At 37.2% G+C, this 16,261-nt stretch overlaps 1 protein-coding gene across 1 annotated transcript; it reads left to right on the forward strand.

Moving 5' to 3' along the window:
• The first annotated feature begins 3,040 nt into the window (after positions 1–3,040).
• LOC111883347 (UDP-glycosyltransferase 91D2) lies at positions 3,041–4,714 on the forward strand. The gene has a single exon (XM_023879671.3). The coding sequence runs from the start codon at positions 3,149–3,151 to the stop codon at positions 4,574–4,576; it is 1,428 nt and encodes a 475-aa protein (XP_023735439.2). The 5' UTR covers positions 3,041–3,148; the 3' UTR covers positions 4,577–4,714.
• Positions 4,715–16,261: the final 11,547 nt, after the last annotated feature.

Below are 16,261 nucleotides of genomic sequence, written 5' to 3' on the forward strand. Positions count from 1 at the left end.
CTTACACACTCCAGATGTGTATGCAACATTGTTTTATCGGTTTGGTTCGTTACTTACCACAGTTTTAGGTTAAGGGAATCTAGATGTACGGACTTTTCAATTGATGATTTCTCATTAGCATAACGAGTTGTATAGCAATTACCTAACGTAAGCCCTAGTACACAAAGGTTAATTGAGTCGATCGGTTTGACTTGTTGACTTTAGTTGACTTTGACTTGACTGGAATTTGATGGTTGTCACATTTAATGACCTGTTGATCTGGTCCCCTTAACCTTTTTTAGCCGGTTAATAGACATATGTGACTTTTAGTTGATTAGAAAAAATAAATTAAATCCACCTATCTCTCTATCTCTCTCACATACGCACACCTGCAATTTCCTTCCATAGTCTCCTCCCACCCGTTTTATTCATCGATCCGACATGCCCCGACCCATCTAATCGATCCAGGTTGTGGTGTTTCCTGTCTTTTTGTCATCTCCAACTGACAACTAGTGCCCTCCCCCATCCGATTCATCTTCTCGGTGACCCATGTGAGAAACTTCAAACAAAAAAAACCCACATACAATCATTATCAGTGAAGAACATCTCATAACTACATACACAAGACGCAGAAGGAATTTAAACCCGGATCAGATCTAATTTATGGATTGGTCTCTCAAGATTTGTCAATGGGTGTAGAGAGCAGCCTCTCCGCTAAGTGCTCGTTCTCCATCTGTCATCGTTGAGGTCTTAGTGCTAGGCATACCAGATTACAATGAATTAAACATTTGGTCGAGCACAAGACCATAGCACCTCAATTCTTACTTTCCTCTATTCATTGTCTGCACCTAATTCCATTTTTAACAATAATAGCTATAAATCTAAACAAAACTAAAAAAACCTACAAAACCAATTTTTTTTCTTCAGGTTCTCATATATTCAGGGGGTGTTTGGATAGGAAAAAAAGAGGTGCTTATTGCTTATTCCCACAATAAGCTAACTTTGAGTGTTTGGATAATATCTAGCTTATTAAGCTAAATAAGCTAATTTTAATTAGCATCTCTCCCCATGCTTATTGCTTATTTCTTATTCCCACCACAAATAAGCTAATAAGTTAATCCAAACACCCCCTCAGGCTTAATATAAGTGTACCCGACCCAACAAGACCCACCTTCTTGCTGACGATCCATATGTAAAACGAGCACGACCACCTGTTGGATTTTAGAGCTCCAAAGACAGGGACTAAAGGAATCTAGTGGTGTGGGGAGCGTCTTATGGTCTGGTACTAAATGTAGGTGTATAACGAAACCCCTTTCATCTTCTTTAACTAGGTTTACAAGTCCAGGGCTTGAAACCCCTTGAACCCAAGAACAAATCCCCTTGAAACCCCATGTCTTCTAAAGACGAAGTTTATGGAAAAAGGTCATCGAAGAAGGAAAGAGATCGACGATGCTTTCTTCAAACTGAGAGAGAATATTTTCAAGAGATCGACTATTGCTATCGTTTTCAGTCTCTACAATGTCGATTTAAAAGCTTGATCTCCGAAAATCGGTTTTTGTCCCACCCTCCACTTTACTGGTCGACTTCGAAGATAAACACCCCCTCTGAAGCCGTTGATCCGTCTTGGCCCTTTTCTTTTCACAATTTTTGCTAGAAAAATGAGACAACGAGAGCATGGTATAATTTCCTTGAGATTTGATTTTGCTATGAATAGGGTTTGATGGAGTGAGGGCTAATCAAAAGCACCGCCATCAAAGAAGCCTCCTTAAACTCTCCAAATTAAAGAACTCAAACGGAACACAGTTGGTGATGTGGCAAGTTTGGTCAACAAATTAGAAAAAATCAAAGTCAATTTAGGGCAATTGGTCAACAAATGCCAATTTGGCAAAGGGGTAACCGGGTGACCCCTTCACTTTGGCCAAAAGGACTTAATCGACCCGACAAAAAGGACTTGGTTCCCTCATAAAGCCATCAAAATAGTTAAAAGACTAAAACGGTAAACCCTAGAAAGTTTATAGGGTGCATATGTCATTTTCCCAATAAATTAAGCATCAGACAATTAACATCTTAACATGAACAAATTTAAAAAACTTAGGCTAAAAGTTAAAACACCACCAAACTATCTTTTTAAAAGTTTAATAAATGTTAAAACACCATCAAACCAATAACTTAACTAATTATATTTTATATTATTACTAACTAAATATTATATCTTATATATAATTATTTAATATAATAAATTCTTAAGATTCAGCTATTTCCCGTTATTGGAAAATTAAAAACCGCCTTGCACCGAAAATTTACGTTTTTTTTTAAATTAAAATCGTACCATCGGTTTCAAATTTGGTTTTCGATTTATACGGTTTTTTTCGGCTTTTGCGATTTGCTTTTTCCTCGCCTCTAACCTTCTCGGTTATCTATACCGGATGGTTTTTTTATTAAACTTATAGTATATTTCTTTCTTTTTTATATATGTTAAAAAAATCAATAATCTTAAAAAAACAGTTTATTTATATAGTTATGATTATAATATTTACAAGGGTATGTTTTCCTTTTTTAAATGGGAGCGAAAAGGGGAGACAGAAAACATGTTTGACACCTGCTAGCAATCCTTCTTAATAAATGAAGGGTTTTTTTTTGCCACATGTCAATCTCTCATGAGTTTTGACACTTGTTATTTTGTAGTGTTTTTGAAATAAATATTATCCACTTGTCAATGTTTGGTTTGTTTTAATTTTTAGAATTAAAATCATATACTTATATAAGTATATATGTAAAGTATTAAATATTATATATATATATATATATATATATATATATATATATATATATATATGATATTAAATTGCAATATTTCTTTTTTATTTATTTTAAAATTTTATATTAAAAATATTTATTTTTACACTTTAATATTTAATATTTTTTTACATCAACCCGTGTAATATACGGGCGGACGCTGGTATATTTATATATGGGCTGACAGGTGGTATATTTATATATTGACACCTGCTAACAATATATTGCATGAAGACAAAACCCAACAATATAAGGCACCGATACCATAAGGTTGACGGATAAGCTCCAATATGTTGATCCTTCTTAAATTAATAAATTCAAACGAAGGCACGCCGAAGATCAGATCACCATTATCATTTACATTTTACCGGCGATGCCTACCACCGACTCCGACGGCAGTAAGCAGCAGCTTCATGTGGTGATGTTCCCATGGCTTGCTTTCGGTCATATCATCCCTTTCCTTGAACTTTCTAAATCAATAGCCCAAAAAGGTCACAAAGTCTCTTTTCTTTCCACAACTCGAAACATCCAACGCCTCCCAAACCTCCCTTCCCACCTCTCGCCACTTCTAAATCTTGTTCCACTCACTCTTCCACGTCTTCACCAGCTGCCACAGGATGCAGAAGCCACCATGGATGTCCGCACTGAAGATATTCAATACCTCAAGAAGGCCTTCGATGGTCTTAAGCCAGAGGTCACGCGATTTCTCAAGGCGGGTTCCCCAGACTGGATAATTTATGATTTTGCTCCCTACTGGTTGCCGGAGATCGCTGCTGGCCTTGGCATCTCGCGAGCCTTCTTCTCCATATTCAACGCATGGTTCATCGCTTTTCTAGGAGGATCGCCGGAGGACATGATAAATGGTTCCGATGATCGGACGTCGGTGGAGGACTTCCTAACGCCGCCCAAGTGGGTTCCATTCCCCTCGAAAATATGCTATCGGAGGCATGAGGCTGACTGGATGGTGGACAGTAGTTCTCCTAATGCTTCTGGGGTTTCAGATGTATATCGTAGCGGGATGATCTTCAAGGGGTCTAACTGTGTGTTCATGAGATATTGCTTCGAATTTGAACCCCAGTGGTTAACCCTTTTAGAAGAGCTACACCACCTCCCGGTGATTCCAGTGGGTCTAATGCCACCGACCACATCCGCTGACGTCGGAGATGAGAAAGATGACACGTGGCAAACAATCAAGAACTGGCTCGATGGTCATCAAAAGGGACATGTTGTGTACGTGGCGTTAGGCAGTGAGGTTATGCTGAGCAAAACTGATGTAAGTGAGTTAGCCCTGGGTCTCGAGCTCTCTGGGTTGCCCTTCATTTGGGCTTTCAGAAAACCGGCGGGTTCCACCGAGTCAGACTCTGTTGAGTTGCCAGACGGGTTCTTGGAGCGAATCCGGAACCGTGGGATGGTGTGGACGAGTTGGGTACCTCAATTACAGATAATGAGTCATGACTCGGTGGGTGGATTCTTGACTCACTGTGGTTGGAGCTCGATTGTGGAAGGGCTAATGTTAGGTCATCCTTTAATCATGCTTCCGTTTTTGGTGGACCAAGGGCTGAATGCTCGAGTACTTGTTGACAAAAAGGTCGGAATTGAGGTGCCAAGAAATGAGCATCACGGGTCTTTCACCAAGAACTCGGTTGCCGACTCACTGAGTTGGGTAGTGGTTGAAGATGAGGGGAAGGTCTACAAGGAGAATGCGATGGCTTTGAGCCGAATATTTGGCGACATGAAGCTACAACAGAAGTATACAAACGAATTTGTAGAGTATTTGGAAAAACATAGGTATAACCCTTGATTAAATGGTTGTTAAGGTTTTGTTTAAATGGTTGAATAAATGAAGATATAACATGGTTTTTGGGATTGTGTAAATGATTGAATAAGAACCATGAAAAGCTATTGAAGTATTTGATAGACATAAGAAGATGTTTTGTTCAGTCGGTATATCTTTTTTTTAGTGTATCCATTACTTACAACAATACAATGAAAAATTCTCTACACGAATTGATTCAGTGAAACTTTGAGACGAAGATTAATACTTTCGGAAAACTTAATCAGATTTAGTATAACTGATGATCAGATTAGTTTCACCACGAAACCAAGAAGCAGAACAGATCTAGTAGATTCATGATTCGAATCTTGATCATATTGTCTTCAATCTTCATGATAAGGATGATATCGAACAACATTAAACCATAACATGCTAGCATAAAAAAAACCGATTCTAGAAAATTAGACAACATGATAAATCAAGAAAATTAAGAAAATCAAAAGCACAACATTAAGATTTTTACGTCGTTTAGTTAGAATTACTAAAAACTTTACATCAATGATAGCATCTCTCTTTCTCAAATATATCTAAATTTAGACAGTGAAAACCGAGAAAAATACTTTCTAACAAGGCTAACCTTAAATTTCTGTTGTTTGAAGCGGTGCATTAATTCTAACTTTTCAAGAACTTATTGGTATTAAATTTTGTCCAATTTCTTTAAGGTCGAAAATTCGTCTCCGATATAGGAATGTAGTTTAGGATTAAATTTGATTTGCTGTTCAAAAGAATGTATATATATATATATTGGTTTTCAAATTGCATGTAAATTTAGAAGGTTTTGCAATGAGGTTTTTTTCTTTTTTTTTTTTTTTTTTTTTTTTTTTTTTTTTTTTTTTAAAAAAAACTAATTATAGTGGGAGCCATATGTTGGGTTTGGGTTTCATCCTTGATGGGTTGCAAATTTAACAAACACACCCATACACATACACACACTCTCTCTCTCATGAGCCTTCATCATCTTCCTTTTAACCATCATCATCCACACACCATGAATGATGAACCTAAGCTTCTTTATTCGACCAACAAACTTGTACCATAAAATCGAACTTCATCACAAGCCCCACAATATGAATTAACCCAACACCATCATCTGCCACTTCCTGTCATAACCTTCATCATATTCCTTATGTGACCATTTCTACCCCTTGGTCTTCATCTAGTCATCACAGACCTACAACTTAAGAACTAGAAGGAGAAAGAGGGAAATCAATACCCATTGCAAAATCGAATCTCAAGGAAATCAGCCCCTGTCACCATCACATACCTGCAACTTGAGACTTGTTCATCAATTTTACATAGAAAGAAGAAAGAGAAATCGGATCTTCATCTTTGTTTAATATTCTCGTTTGTTTATTACCTTGCATCTGTAGATCTGAGGAAGGAGGAACACACACATAAAAACCAACCTTTTCATCACACCATCTAATCATATTCGTCATGATCATATCTCATATCTTCTCATTCAAATTTTAATTAGAAGAAGAGGATCGTTGACAGTTGTGATCGAAAACACATACACACATACACTTATTAACTGAGCCACCTGAGATAAACAATAGACATTCATGGTTCAATTTCATCCGTAAATTTGATTTCAGATTCAAAAGTTGTTTTCATATTGTATTAGGGTTACCGGGTTTGAATCTTGAGAGATCGACGGTGGTCGAATCTTGACATATTCAAAATCAATTTCGTCCCCTAATATGTCTTCAACTTCTCAACCGATTTCTTTTGTTGTTATTGAAGAGCAAACCTAGAAAATAGATTGTTCGTATGTGTGTTAAAGTGCAAACCCATAAAACTAAGTGTGTAATTTGAATTCTATGCGAATGTATGTGTTGAATAACAAACTGGAATATGAACAACATTCGTACATCTTCATCTTCATCTAGGTTTCCATCTGAACACGTGAATTGATTTCCACAAAAAATTAAAAATAGATCCTATAACGTCCCAAAAATACCAATAATTTTTTTACTTTTAAACCATTAAATCCATACAAAAATTTGTTCTAAAACCAATCACAGTAAAATGTATCTCTCAAAAATCAAAGTAAACAGTAATAATCAGTGCGGAAAAGCCATTAGGGCATGATGTTGTATTGTCAAGTCGGGCCATTCCCTCTGGAACTAAAAGTACATGAAAATATTTAAACCACAAAACCATAAACACAAAGCTTAATGACTTCCCCAAAATACCACATACCATATATAGGATAAGGAATGTTATGGGTTGGTCCATAGTCTTACTACCACTATTAGCCATGAGCCAAATCATGGTCTTTCCTTGCAACACCGGGAGCCAAACTTTGGTCTTACATACAAGTGTTAGGAGCCACATTATAGTCTTCCATTGAAGCATCACAAATACAACTAGCATCCTACATATAAATGTCGGGGCCAACCTCTAATGTTACATACAATTACCAGGACCCAGATCCTAGTCTTCCATACACACGCCATGAGCCAGATCTTAGTCTTTCATACATATGCCAAGGGCCATACCCTGGTCTTCCATCACAAATACAATTAACGCCCTACATATTATAGTGAGAAGACTCACCTCGCAGTCATAGTGAACAACTCACATCTTTGTCTCTCTCTCATCCAATAAACGGGTGATATACACCTCGTAATAAACCACACAAGGTAAACCCTTAGTTCACCTTCTAAAACTAACCACTTGAAAAAAAGTCAACCAAGTCAAAATTCAACGTTTTAACAATAAAAAAATCCTTATCAGCTGATCTGCAAGTCGTAGCCAGCCTATGGCCACGTGATAGCAAATAACTTAGTCTCGATACAATAAGTTCGGTCGCAGATAACTCGATCGCCACGCCGTGACACACAAGCCTCCACGTCATGGCTAAATCCAAACAAAATAGTCGATGATCCCTCATTTCCATGTCGTAGCACCCTTCATGCCACATCGTGGCCACTGGCTGTGAACAACTTAATAGATTGGGCCCTTAATCCATTAAGCCTTCAACTCCAACTTTCTAGAAAGCTTTTAAGGACTCAAAAGGCTCATAAAATCCAAAATTTATGGACATGAATGCCCAATGCATCTCTCTCTCTCTCTCTCTCTCTTACATATCTAGGTCAAAAATGGTAGAATTAGGATCAAAACCCCCATGCATGAATTCAAAACAACATAACTCTTTAGATCTGGAACATCTAACCATCTAGGGTCCTCTATGACCAATAAAGTTGCCAAATTTATTGATTATATCCATCTAATATGTCAAGAAAATGAAGAAAAAGCATTTAAACCTAGATCTAGAATATGCTAACCAATAAGATTAGAAAAAGGAAACTCACAAAGGTCCAAAATTTTCTCAAATGAAATCTATAAGCTTTCAAAGAGGTTCTCTACACCAGAAGGGTATTCTTCTTCCTTCCAAATGCACCAAATCACCAAAAGTAAGCTCAAATATGGAGGAAAGTGTATTGGGCTTTTCTTCAAGGTTCTTGGGGTAATGGAGGCTGGAAATGATGCCCTAAATTTGAGGTTAAAGGCTTAAATACAAAGGAAACCCTAAAATTATTGGTGTGGGCCAGAATAGTTGCCACGTCGCAGCCCTTCTCTTGACACGTCGTGGGACTCCTTTGGAAGACCCGATCATTTAAGCAATACCATGTTGTAGGCATCCTTGCACCACGTCGTGGCATAGAGTTTTTCTACAAAACTCCATTTTTTATCCCGTTAAGTCATTAGTTAAATTATTCTGAGAAACTGGTGCTACAATCTCCCCAACTTAAATTATATTTCATCATCGAAATCCGTCTTTACACCTAACAATACAATACGAGTTGACATCGCCTGGACCACCAAAATCCAATACAATGTTGGAGAATCACTCCACATTGACAACCACCTTCCAACAACGCCACCAAACCAAAACTTAGTAGAAATCACGCGTCCTGACAAATAAATGAACACCAACACGCCACACTTAGCCAACAAAGAGAAGGACTAACTACTTCGGCCGAAATTTGAAAAATCTATACTATGCCCGACTTCTAGACGGACAAAAGCACTCGAACCGCACCCATGATGAGCACAATCTACACTCCCAGTCATACGCCTTCCTACTAATAAAATGGATGCAACACTGTAAATTTTCAAATAAAATTTTCATTTTCAAATCACGTAAACTCAATATTACATTTCCTAAAAACCACAAAAATATATAAGTTGTCAAAACACAAGTCAACAAATGTTTAACAAAATCCCGGAATCCTCAAAAACAAAATCTCTAACTGGTGTGTACAATCAAGCTGGCGCCTAACCGCGATCCTGAGAAGTACCTAAAACACATATCACACAACACGGTAAGCATGAAGCTTAGTAAGTTCCCCAAAATACCACATACACAAATAATAAGCCTCTCATGGCTATAACTCGGCATGGACCCTCCGGTCATGCATCTCGGTGAGGACCCTCCGGTTTCACGGTTCAGTGTGGACCCTCTGGTCATGTGTCTTAATGAGGACCCTCCGGTCTCACGGCTTAGGTGGACCCTCTAGTCCTGTATCTCAGTGAAGACCCTCCGGTCTCACAACTCGGGTTGGACCCACCGGTCCTAACTCAATAAAGCACAGAATAATTGTTGGGTCAAAAATATGGTTTATACTTACTTTTCTAGAAAAATGTATTTTTGTGTCTTGGACCGTAAATAATTTGGTGTTTACGGCCGTATATGTGTTTAAGGTTGTGTTTACGGCCGTAAACCCATTCACGACCCATGTTCACCAAGCCCATTTTCCTTAGTATATGTATAGGTGTTAGGGTTGAGGAGTAAGGATTTATGAACAGAAGAGAACATAGGAGCTTATGTGTGTGTGTGAATCTCATGTAAAGGAGCATCATTCCAATCTATTCAATACATTGAAGATTCATATTATTCTTTTTCTTCTTCTCTTCTATTTGATCTAACATCATCCGTTTGATTGGGATTCCACACCATCAAACGGATCTGATTGATACACAAGCATTTTGGGGACTTACATTGATATCAGAGCAAGTTTGATTTTTGATTTTTGACTTTCTTTTTTGACTTTTGTCTTCAAAAATTTTGACTTTGACTTTCAAGTTTAACCTTAACTTTAAACTTTGAATTTTTCGTTTAATTTTTAAATCTTCAAATTTAGCTTTTCGGTTTGACTTTTCAGTTTGACTTTTGAGTTTGACTTTTTAAATTTGACTTTTAAGGTTGACTTTTGAGGTTTATAGTCAAAGGACATTTTTAAATTTTAGTTTCACGTTTAAGTTTTATTTTAGCTTCGAGTTGTGCTTTTAATGGCTTTTGAGGTCAACAAGGGAATTGAAGACATGAAAGAGAATCGTTAGGATATGTTAAGACAAAATTTCAACTTCTTCAACTACATTCCCGGAGAAACCATGGAGGCTCAGCTGCAGCGATTTACCACACTCACTACTGAGATGAATATAGCTTGGATCTTCTTGAACAAATCTGAAATAAACAAAAAGCTACTGAATTCACTTCTGAAATCGTGGGATATGAACGTAGTTTTCATCAAGAAGACAAAAGATCTCAATCGTCTTGGTATTGCTAATGTAATTGAAGAGCTTGATGCTTTGAAATGTGGAAAACCAATGAGTTCCACAAACATCCTGACCAATGAAGTTTCATTTACTCCATCTTGTGAAGATACGATTAAAATTCTTCGTGAACAAGTTGATTTATTGAAAAGAGAAGTTGAGGACCTGAGATATGAAGGATATCAACTCAGGAAAGGATAGAAACCCTTGAAGTCTGAATTAGAAGCAAAAACCAAAGACTTTAGGAAGCTTCAGGAAGAGTATAGCAACAAGTGTGAAAATTATGACTATATTAGGAGACAACTTGTTGATGTAACTGAACAACATGACACTTTGAAAATTAAGTGTGGAAAAAAAGATGTTAGTTTCAAAAATTATACTACGTCAAGTCAGACAGTTGAGTCCTTATTTGAAACTCAATTAAAATTCAAAGACAATCAAAACAAGGGTCTAGGGTATGATAGTGTTCCTCCACCTTTCAATCATAACTACAAATCCATCCCTATGACACAGGAAGAAATTGACAGGGAGGCACATCTTCAATATGGAAAACCAGCTGGATTTGTGTCAGGAGGTATTTAGGTTGAAAATACTAATGTTTCTACTTCATGTGCAGGTAAAGTAGCAGAAGATGAGAACAAGGAGAGCACTATCGAACAAACCAACATCTCCTTGAGCTCTGAATTGGTTGCTTCGAACTCAACTGCTTCTGATCAACCTGTTGTTGAGAAATACAGGCCACCAATTCCAGTGAAACAGAGTGCCTGTTGTAATTTTGATCATGGGAATAATAAAAGACAAGGAAAGGATACGCCACCAGGGGCAGGAAGAAATAACTTCACAGTGAAGACAAAGACTTGTTTTCACTGTGGAACACCTGGACACATTGCCATAAATTGTCCTAATCGTGCATACGTTCCTACTATGCTCAAGGTTGGCAGAACGCGCCAAGAGGGAGATACTTCAAAAGAAACCCTTCAAGGTCACGTTCAGACAGTGGTGACTGGAATGCGTAGAAGGCCAAGAATCTGAATCCCAAGGGCAAGAAGGAAATGTCAGCCAAGAAGCCCAATCCAAGAGATGCTCCAGTGAAACAAAGACCGGTTAGGTTAAATTCATCTCAACGGCCGACATCAAGATCAAAAGCAAGTACTGAGCCACCCATCTGCTCGAAAAGGAAATGGGTTAAACCCAACTACCAATGGGTACCAAAGGCTCAATCTCCTAAATCTCCTAATCATTCTAGTATTTCTACATCTTCTATTATTGATAAACAGGACATGTCATGGGAGAAAGTATTGTGTGTTGATGACAAAGGTGGACCCAGTTTCAAATTGGACTCGGTTCCAAAGACCAGCTGATCCCGCTTTGTGTTGGAGCAGCTATGGAAGCATATCATCAGACTTCAGTCTATTGGTAGTGGCTATTCCAGGCACATGATAGGGGGCATCTCTCGACTGTACAACACTCAGAACATTGTTTGAGAGTGTGTGTCCTTGCGGGAAGGAAGAAAGGAAGGGATCTCATGGGGTTTGTGCTTAACGACATGAAGAACTTTCGGATCTGTTCTGAGATTATGCATGCTATTCTCAGACCTTCTGGATGCAGATTCAATTGGTGAATTACGATTTGTGTTTTCTTCTCTATACTCCTGAGTTTATCTTAAACTGATTCTTTTCAAAGACAACTTTTCATTTTCTTATACTTTTTCGTTAGTAGGTAATGTGTTGGGAAGTGATATTATCAAGTGATAACGGGTAATCTGAATTTGCATAACATACCAGAATTGAATTGTCTACGCTTTGTGCTCGATGCGTCGGTAGGCACGAAAGATTCTAAATGGACTTGACTAGGAAGACTTGAACTTAAGGAATTCAAGGACTTGACAAATATTGAACTAGTTAGATTCGTTTAGCCTGACAATACGACGCTCAGATAGGTTGAGTAGGGAGATATGCATGGGAATCTACCGGTCACACTAAAAGAACCCGTATCTAGAACTATGGATTCACTTTTCCACGATGTGCGGATTCTGTCCTTAATTCCGGTATTGATGGGGTGACTGGGGAATTCCAATAAATTAGCTCTGTAGAAAGTTATTTTCTTTCTTTCTATCTGTTAGCCATATGTTGCCTCCTCTGCGTGATCGAGAGATCCGACCTGGACTGTAACATATGCAACTCTATCTCTCTGCATCTTCTCTCTATGTAATTCTTTCTATCTGTTAGCCATATATTGTCTCCTCTGCATGACTCATAATCCGACCTGGTACACAGTATATGCATCATTCTCTTTTCAATCCCTCTAAAACTTCAGTTAGTCATATGTTTCATCCTCTGCGTGATTGGAAGAGATCCGACCTGGATGTATATTATATGCACTCTAAATCTATTTTCTCTCTTAATAATTGTCTGCTCGCCCGATGTAAGGAGTATTTTGGAAGTCCTTGATGGTTGGAGCATATCAGGAAGCGGGAAACATGTTCTAGTACAATTAAAATTTGAACACATACAGATTGTCTGTAGATTTCGCTGCTCAATTTAGGTGGACAACAATATCCTTGGTCTTTGTCAGCTAAATGGTCCCTAGGAAATATATCTAAGAATATAGGATCAAAATTTCTTGTCATTATTAGTCTGTTCAAAATTGTCACAAATTTTTCGTGTTTAAGTGGACCACAATACCGACGATCGATCAGACATAGACATGAAGATAAAGGTACCGACAAGTAGACTAAGGCTGTCCCACAACTTTGATCCCAAATATTTTCTTTTTGTTAAACTTGTTCATAGTTTTCCTCTACGCACAAATTTACGGGGAGAATAAAAAAAATTAAAAAAATCAAACAAAAATCAGAAAATTAAAAATCCAAAAATATTTTTGTTTCTGTTTTATTTTTTAGAAAATATGAAAATTCCAAAAATATTTTTTTTGTGTGCTAAGTTTTCCTTTAGTTTTGTTTTGTCTTGAAAAGTGATTTCAGGTATAGATAACACTCATGGAGACTGAATCGAAGATTTATGAGCCAAAGCTTCATCCGTGATCATCGAAGAAATTTCATTCGAAGGAGCAAGAAATGAAGATTATTCTTTCAAATTCAATCTTTCAACCCCAGAAGCAAGGTGAAGTTGCACTTGAAGATTATGTGACGGATTGCATTGAAGCCCCATCAATCAATCTGTTGCTATCTATGAACCTGCTGAAGTGATCCAGAAGATTATCTCTTTCTGAAGTTCTCTCTGAAGACTCTCAAGCTGAAAGCACCAATTTTCAAGAATCTCTACAAGAAGCCTCCTCACTCAATGTGCGTTAAATTTCAAATTCTAAAGAAATGCCCAACTACTCAAGATGAAGTCATTTATTGAAGATTCATCAAGTTCATCTTGAAGCTGTGAAGTCATCGAAGATAAACGCTAAAGCCAATCTCCAACTGAAGATTAACAAGAAAAGTCAGCTACTTTTTAGGGGGAGCTTGTTGGGTCATTTAGAAAAGAAAGTTATAAACCAAGGGGGAGATTGTTGGGTCAAAAATATGGTTTATACGTTACTTTTCTAGAAAAATGTATTTTTGTGTCTTGGACCGTAAACAGCTTGGTGTCTACGGCCGTATACGTGTTTATGGCCATAAACAGGTTTACGGCCGTAAACACATTCACGGCCCATGTTCACCAAGCCCATATTCCCTAGTATATATATAGGTGTTAGGGTTGAGGAGTAGGGACTGATGAACAAAAGAGAACATAGGAGATATGTGTGTGTGAATCTCATGTAAGGAGCATCATTCCAATCTATTCAATACATTGAAGATTCATATTATTCTTTTTCCTTTTCTCTTCTATTTCATCTAACATCATCCGTTTGATTGGGATTCTGCACCATCAAACGGATCTGATTGATACACAGGCATTTTGGGGACTTACAATAATATAACATATATCATAACGACAAAATGCATAATATCACATAACTCAATATAATCATATAGGACCCTCCGGTCGACAACTCAAATAAGACACTCCGGTCATACAGTATTACCACTTAGGTAAGTATAGTGAGAAGACTCAGCTCGTTAGTAAAGCAAGTATGTCTCGTACTCGAACCATCAGTCTAGCTTCCGCCTAACATATATCGTAATTAACTATAATTAATAAACGACCCCAAAGTGGAGGGTTTTAGTATACTACAACATCCTATGGTGCACATACAACCCTAAATGCTTTGGATCTATGTTTTCTCTAATTATACATGCAATATTGTTTCCAAAGCATAAAGCCTACAACTAGCATACAATTGACATAAACAACATAAAAGTGAGTTATAGAATTACCTCTTTGTTGGAGCTTGTAGTTTGGCCTTTAAGAACTTAGCACCTAAAATGTGATGCCTCAAATGGCTCACAAACACCATGAACAAAGGAGGACTTGAGAGAGAGAGAGAGAGGCTACTTAGCATAAAAAATTGTTTATCACTCTTCCTAGAATGTATGGGCCCGATTTTGGTGACTATGGGTTCCTTTTATAGTGTACGCAAAGTCTAGGGTTACATCCATGCAAACCCTAATTCACATGACCCTTCATATTACTTAGGCTCCATGGGTTAAACCTCCATGGACTATCCATGGGCTATCATATTGGTTTGGCCCATCCTAAATAACCATGGATCATTGGCCCGCACTATAAGAATCATTGATTTACTTAATCAGTCTCCGCATATTTAATTAGTCTCTTTTGATCACTAAATAAATTCCAGATTAATTCTTGATCAATACTAATCAAATAATATGATTTCATATTAATATATTAGAACTTATAATATATTAATAAATCATAAATTACCTCTTCTCAAAAGTCCATCCTATTAAATTGCTCTGGTGAAGGCAACCCAAATGGAGCATGCTACTCTCGGGTCAAGTACATACCAATTATAGTTATGGGCTCAGACACCTAATCCAACAGTCTCCCACTTAGATAAGTATAATAACTGTTATTGCAAGTACGACTCCAAAATCCCGACTAGTAATAGTAGCTCTTCAAAGTCGTTGTCGAACTCTGACCTACTCAAATGACCCGTCCATTAGATAAGGGATCATATATTTCTCCATTCTAGATATCCTATGAACTGAGACATGGATTGTAATCATTCTCTTTCTCCATCTGTTGTTTCCCGATTTCCAATTTATGACGACCGACTAATTGAACAAATCAAATCAATCCAGGCTTGTCCAAGCGCTTAGGGTGTCATTAGTAAATCATCAAGGGGCCCACATATATCGCTTTTATCCCTCTAAGGTTAAAAAGAATTAATAAACTTCGACTCAAACGCTTTCTTGTACTTACTCATCAAATCACACACACCAATATGTTTTATAACACCAATTTACTGGTGCGTTTACATATGTCAATGTGCAACCGACTTGTAAACTACAACTCACATGTCTTGGTTTCAAGAATATAAGATATTATCGTCTCACAATCACTCTTGATAAAATCCATGAAGTGATTCAGATGAGCGTGGGTTTAATCCAATACTTGAATCTTATTCCAGGAGTACTCATGAACACTGAAGCAAACTTGTGCTATTTCTAAAAACCCTAGACAATCTACAGTCAGTTTCATGACAGTCTTGCCTCAACACCTACTTCCAAAGTATGATCGACTGTGGATGGTTTGAATAACCAAGTTATTCGGGAAGTCAAAACATGCAAAGTGAAACACAAGAATAATCGAATCCAATATGGTATTAGTACTTATGAATATAAATAAAACACCTTTTATTTAATCACGATATTTATTACACATGATTTATTGTATAATGTTTCGATTAATCAACTTAATACTTGAATTAAAACGACAATTATTCCATGCTCCAAGCATGCACACTATGTTTGCCTATGGTCCTTCCTTTGTGAAATAGATCAATTGAAATCATTTCAATGACACTCATTTCACAACTCCAAATCCTTACCGTAAATGTAAGAATACCAAATTCTTGTTAATTATAGTAATATGTTAGATTCTAAACTTAAATTCAATGATCCTCTTGTAATGACTATGCATAAAGTCACAGAGACTTGGCAACAGATATCAC

Source organism: Lactuca sativa, chromosome 2 (genome assembly GCF_002870075.4).
Source record: "Lactuca sativa cultivar Salinas chromosome 2, Lsat_Salinas_v11, whole genome shotgun sequence".
NCBI classification, from domain to species: Eukaryota; Viridiplantae; Streptophyta; class Magnoliopsida; order Asterales; family Asteraceae; genus Lactuca; species Lactuca sativa.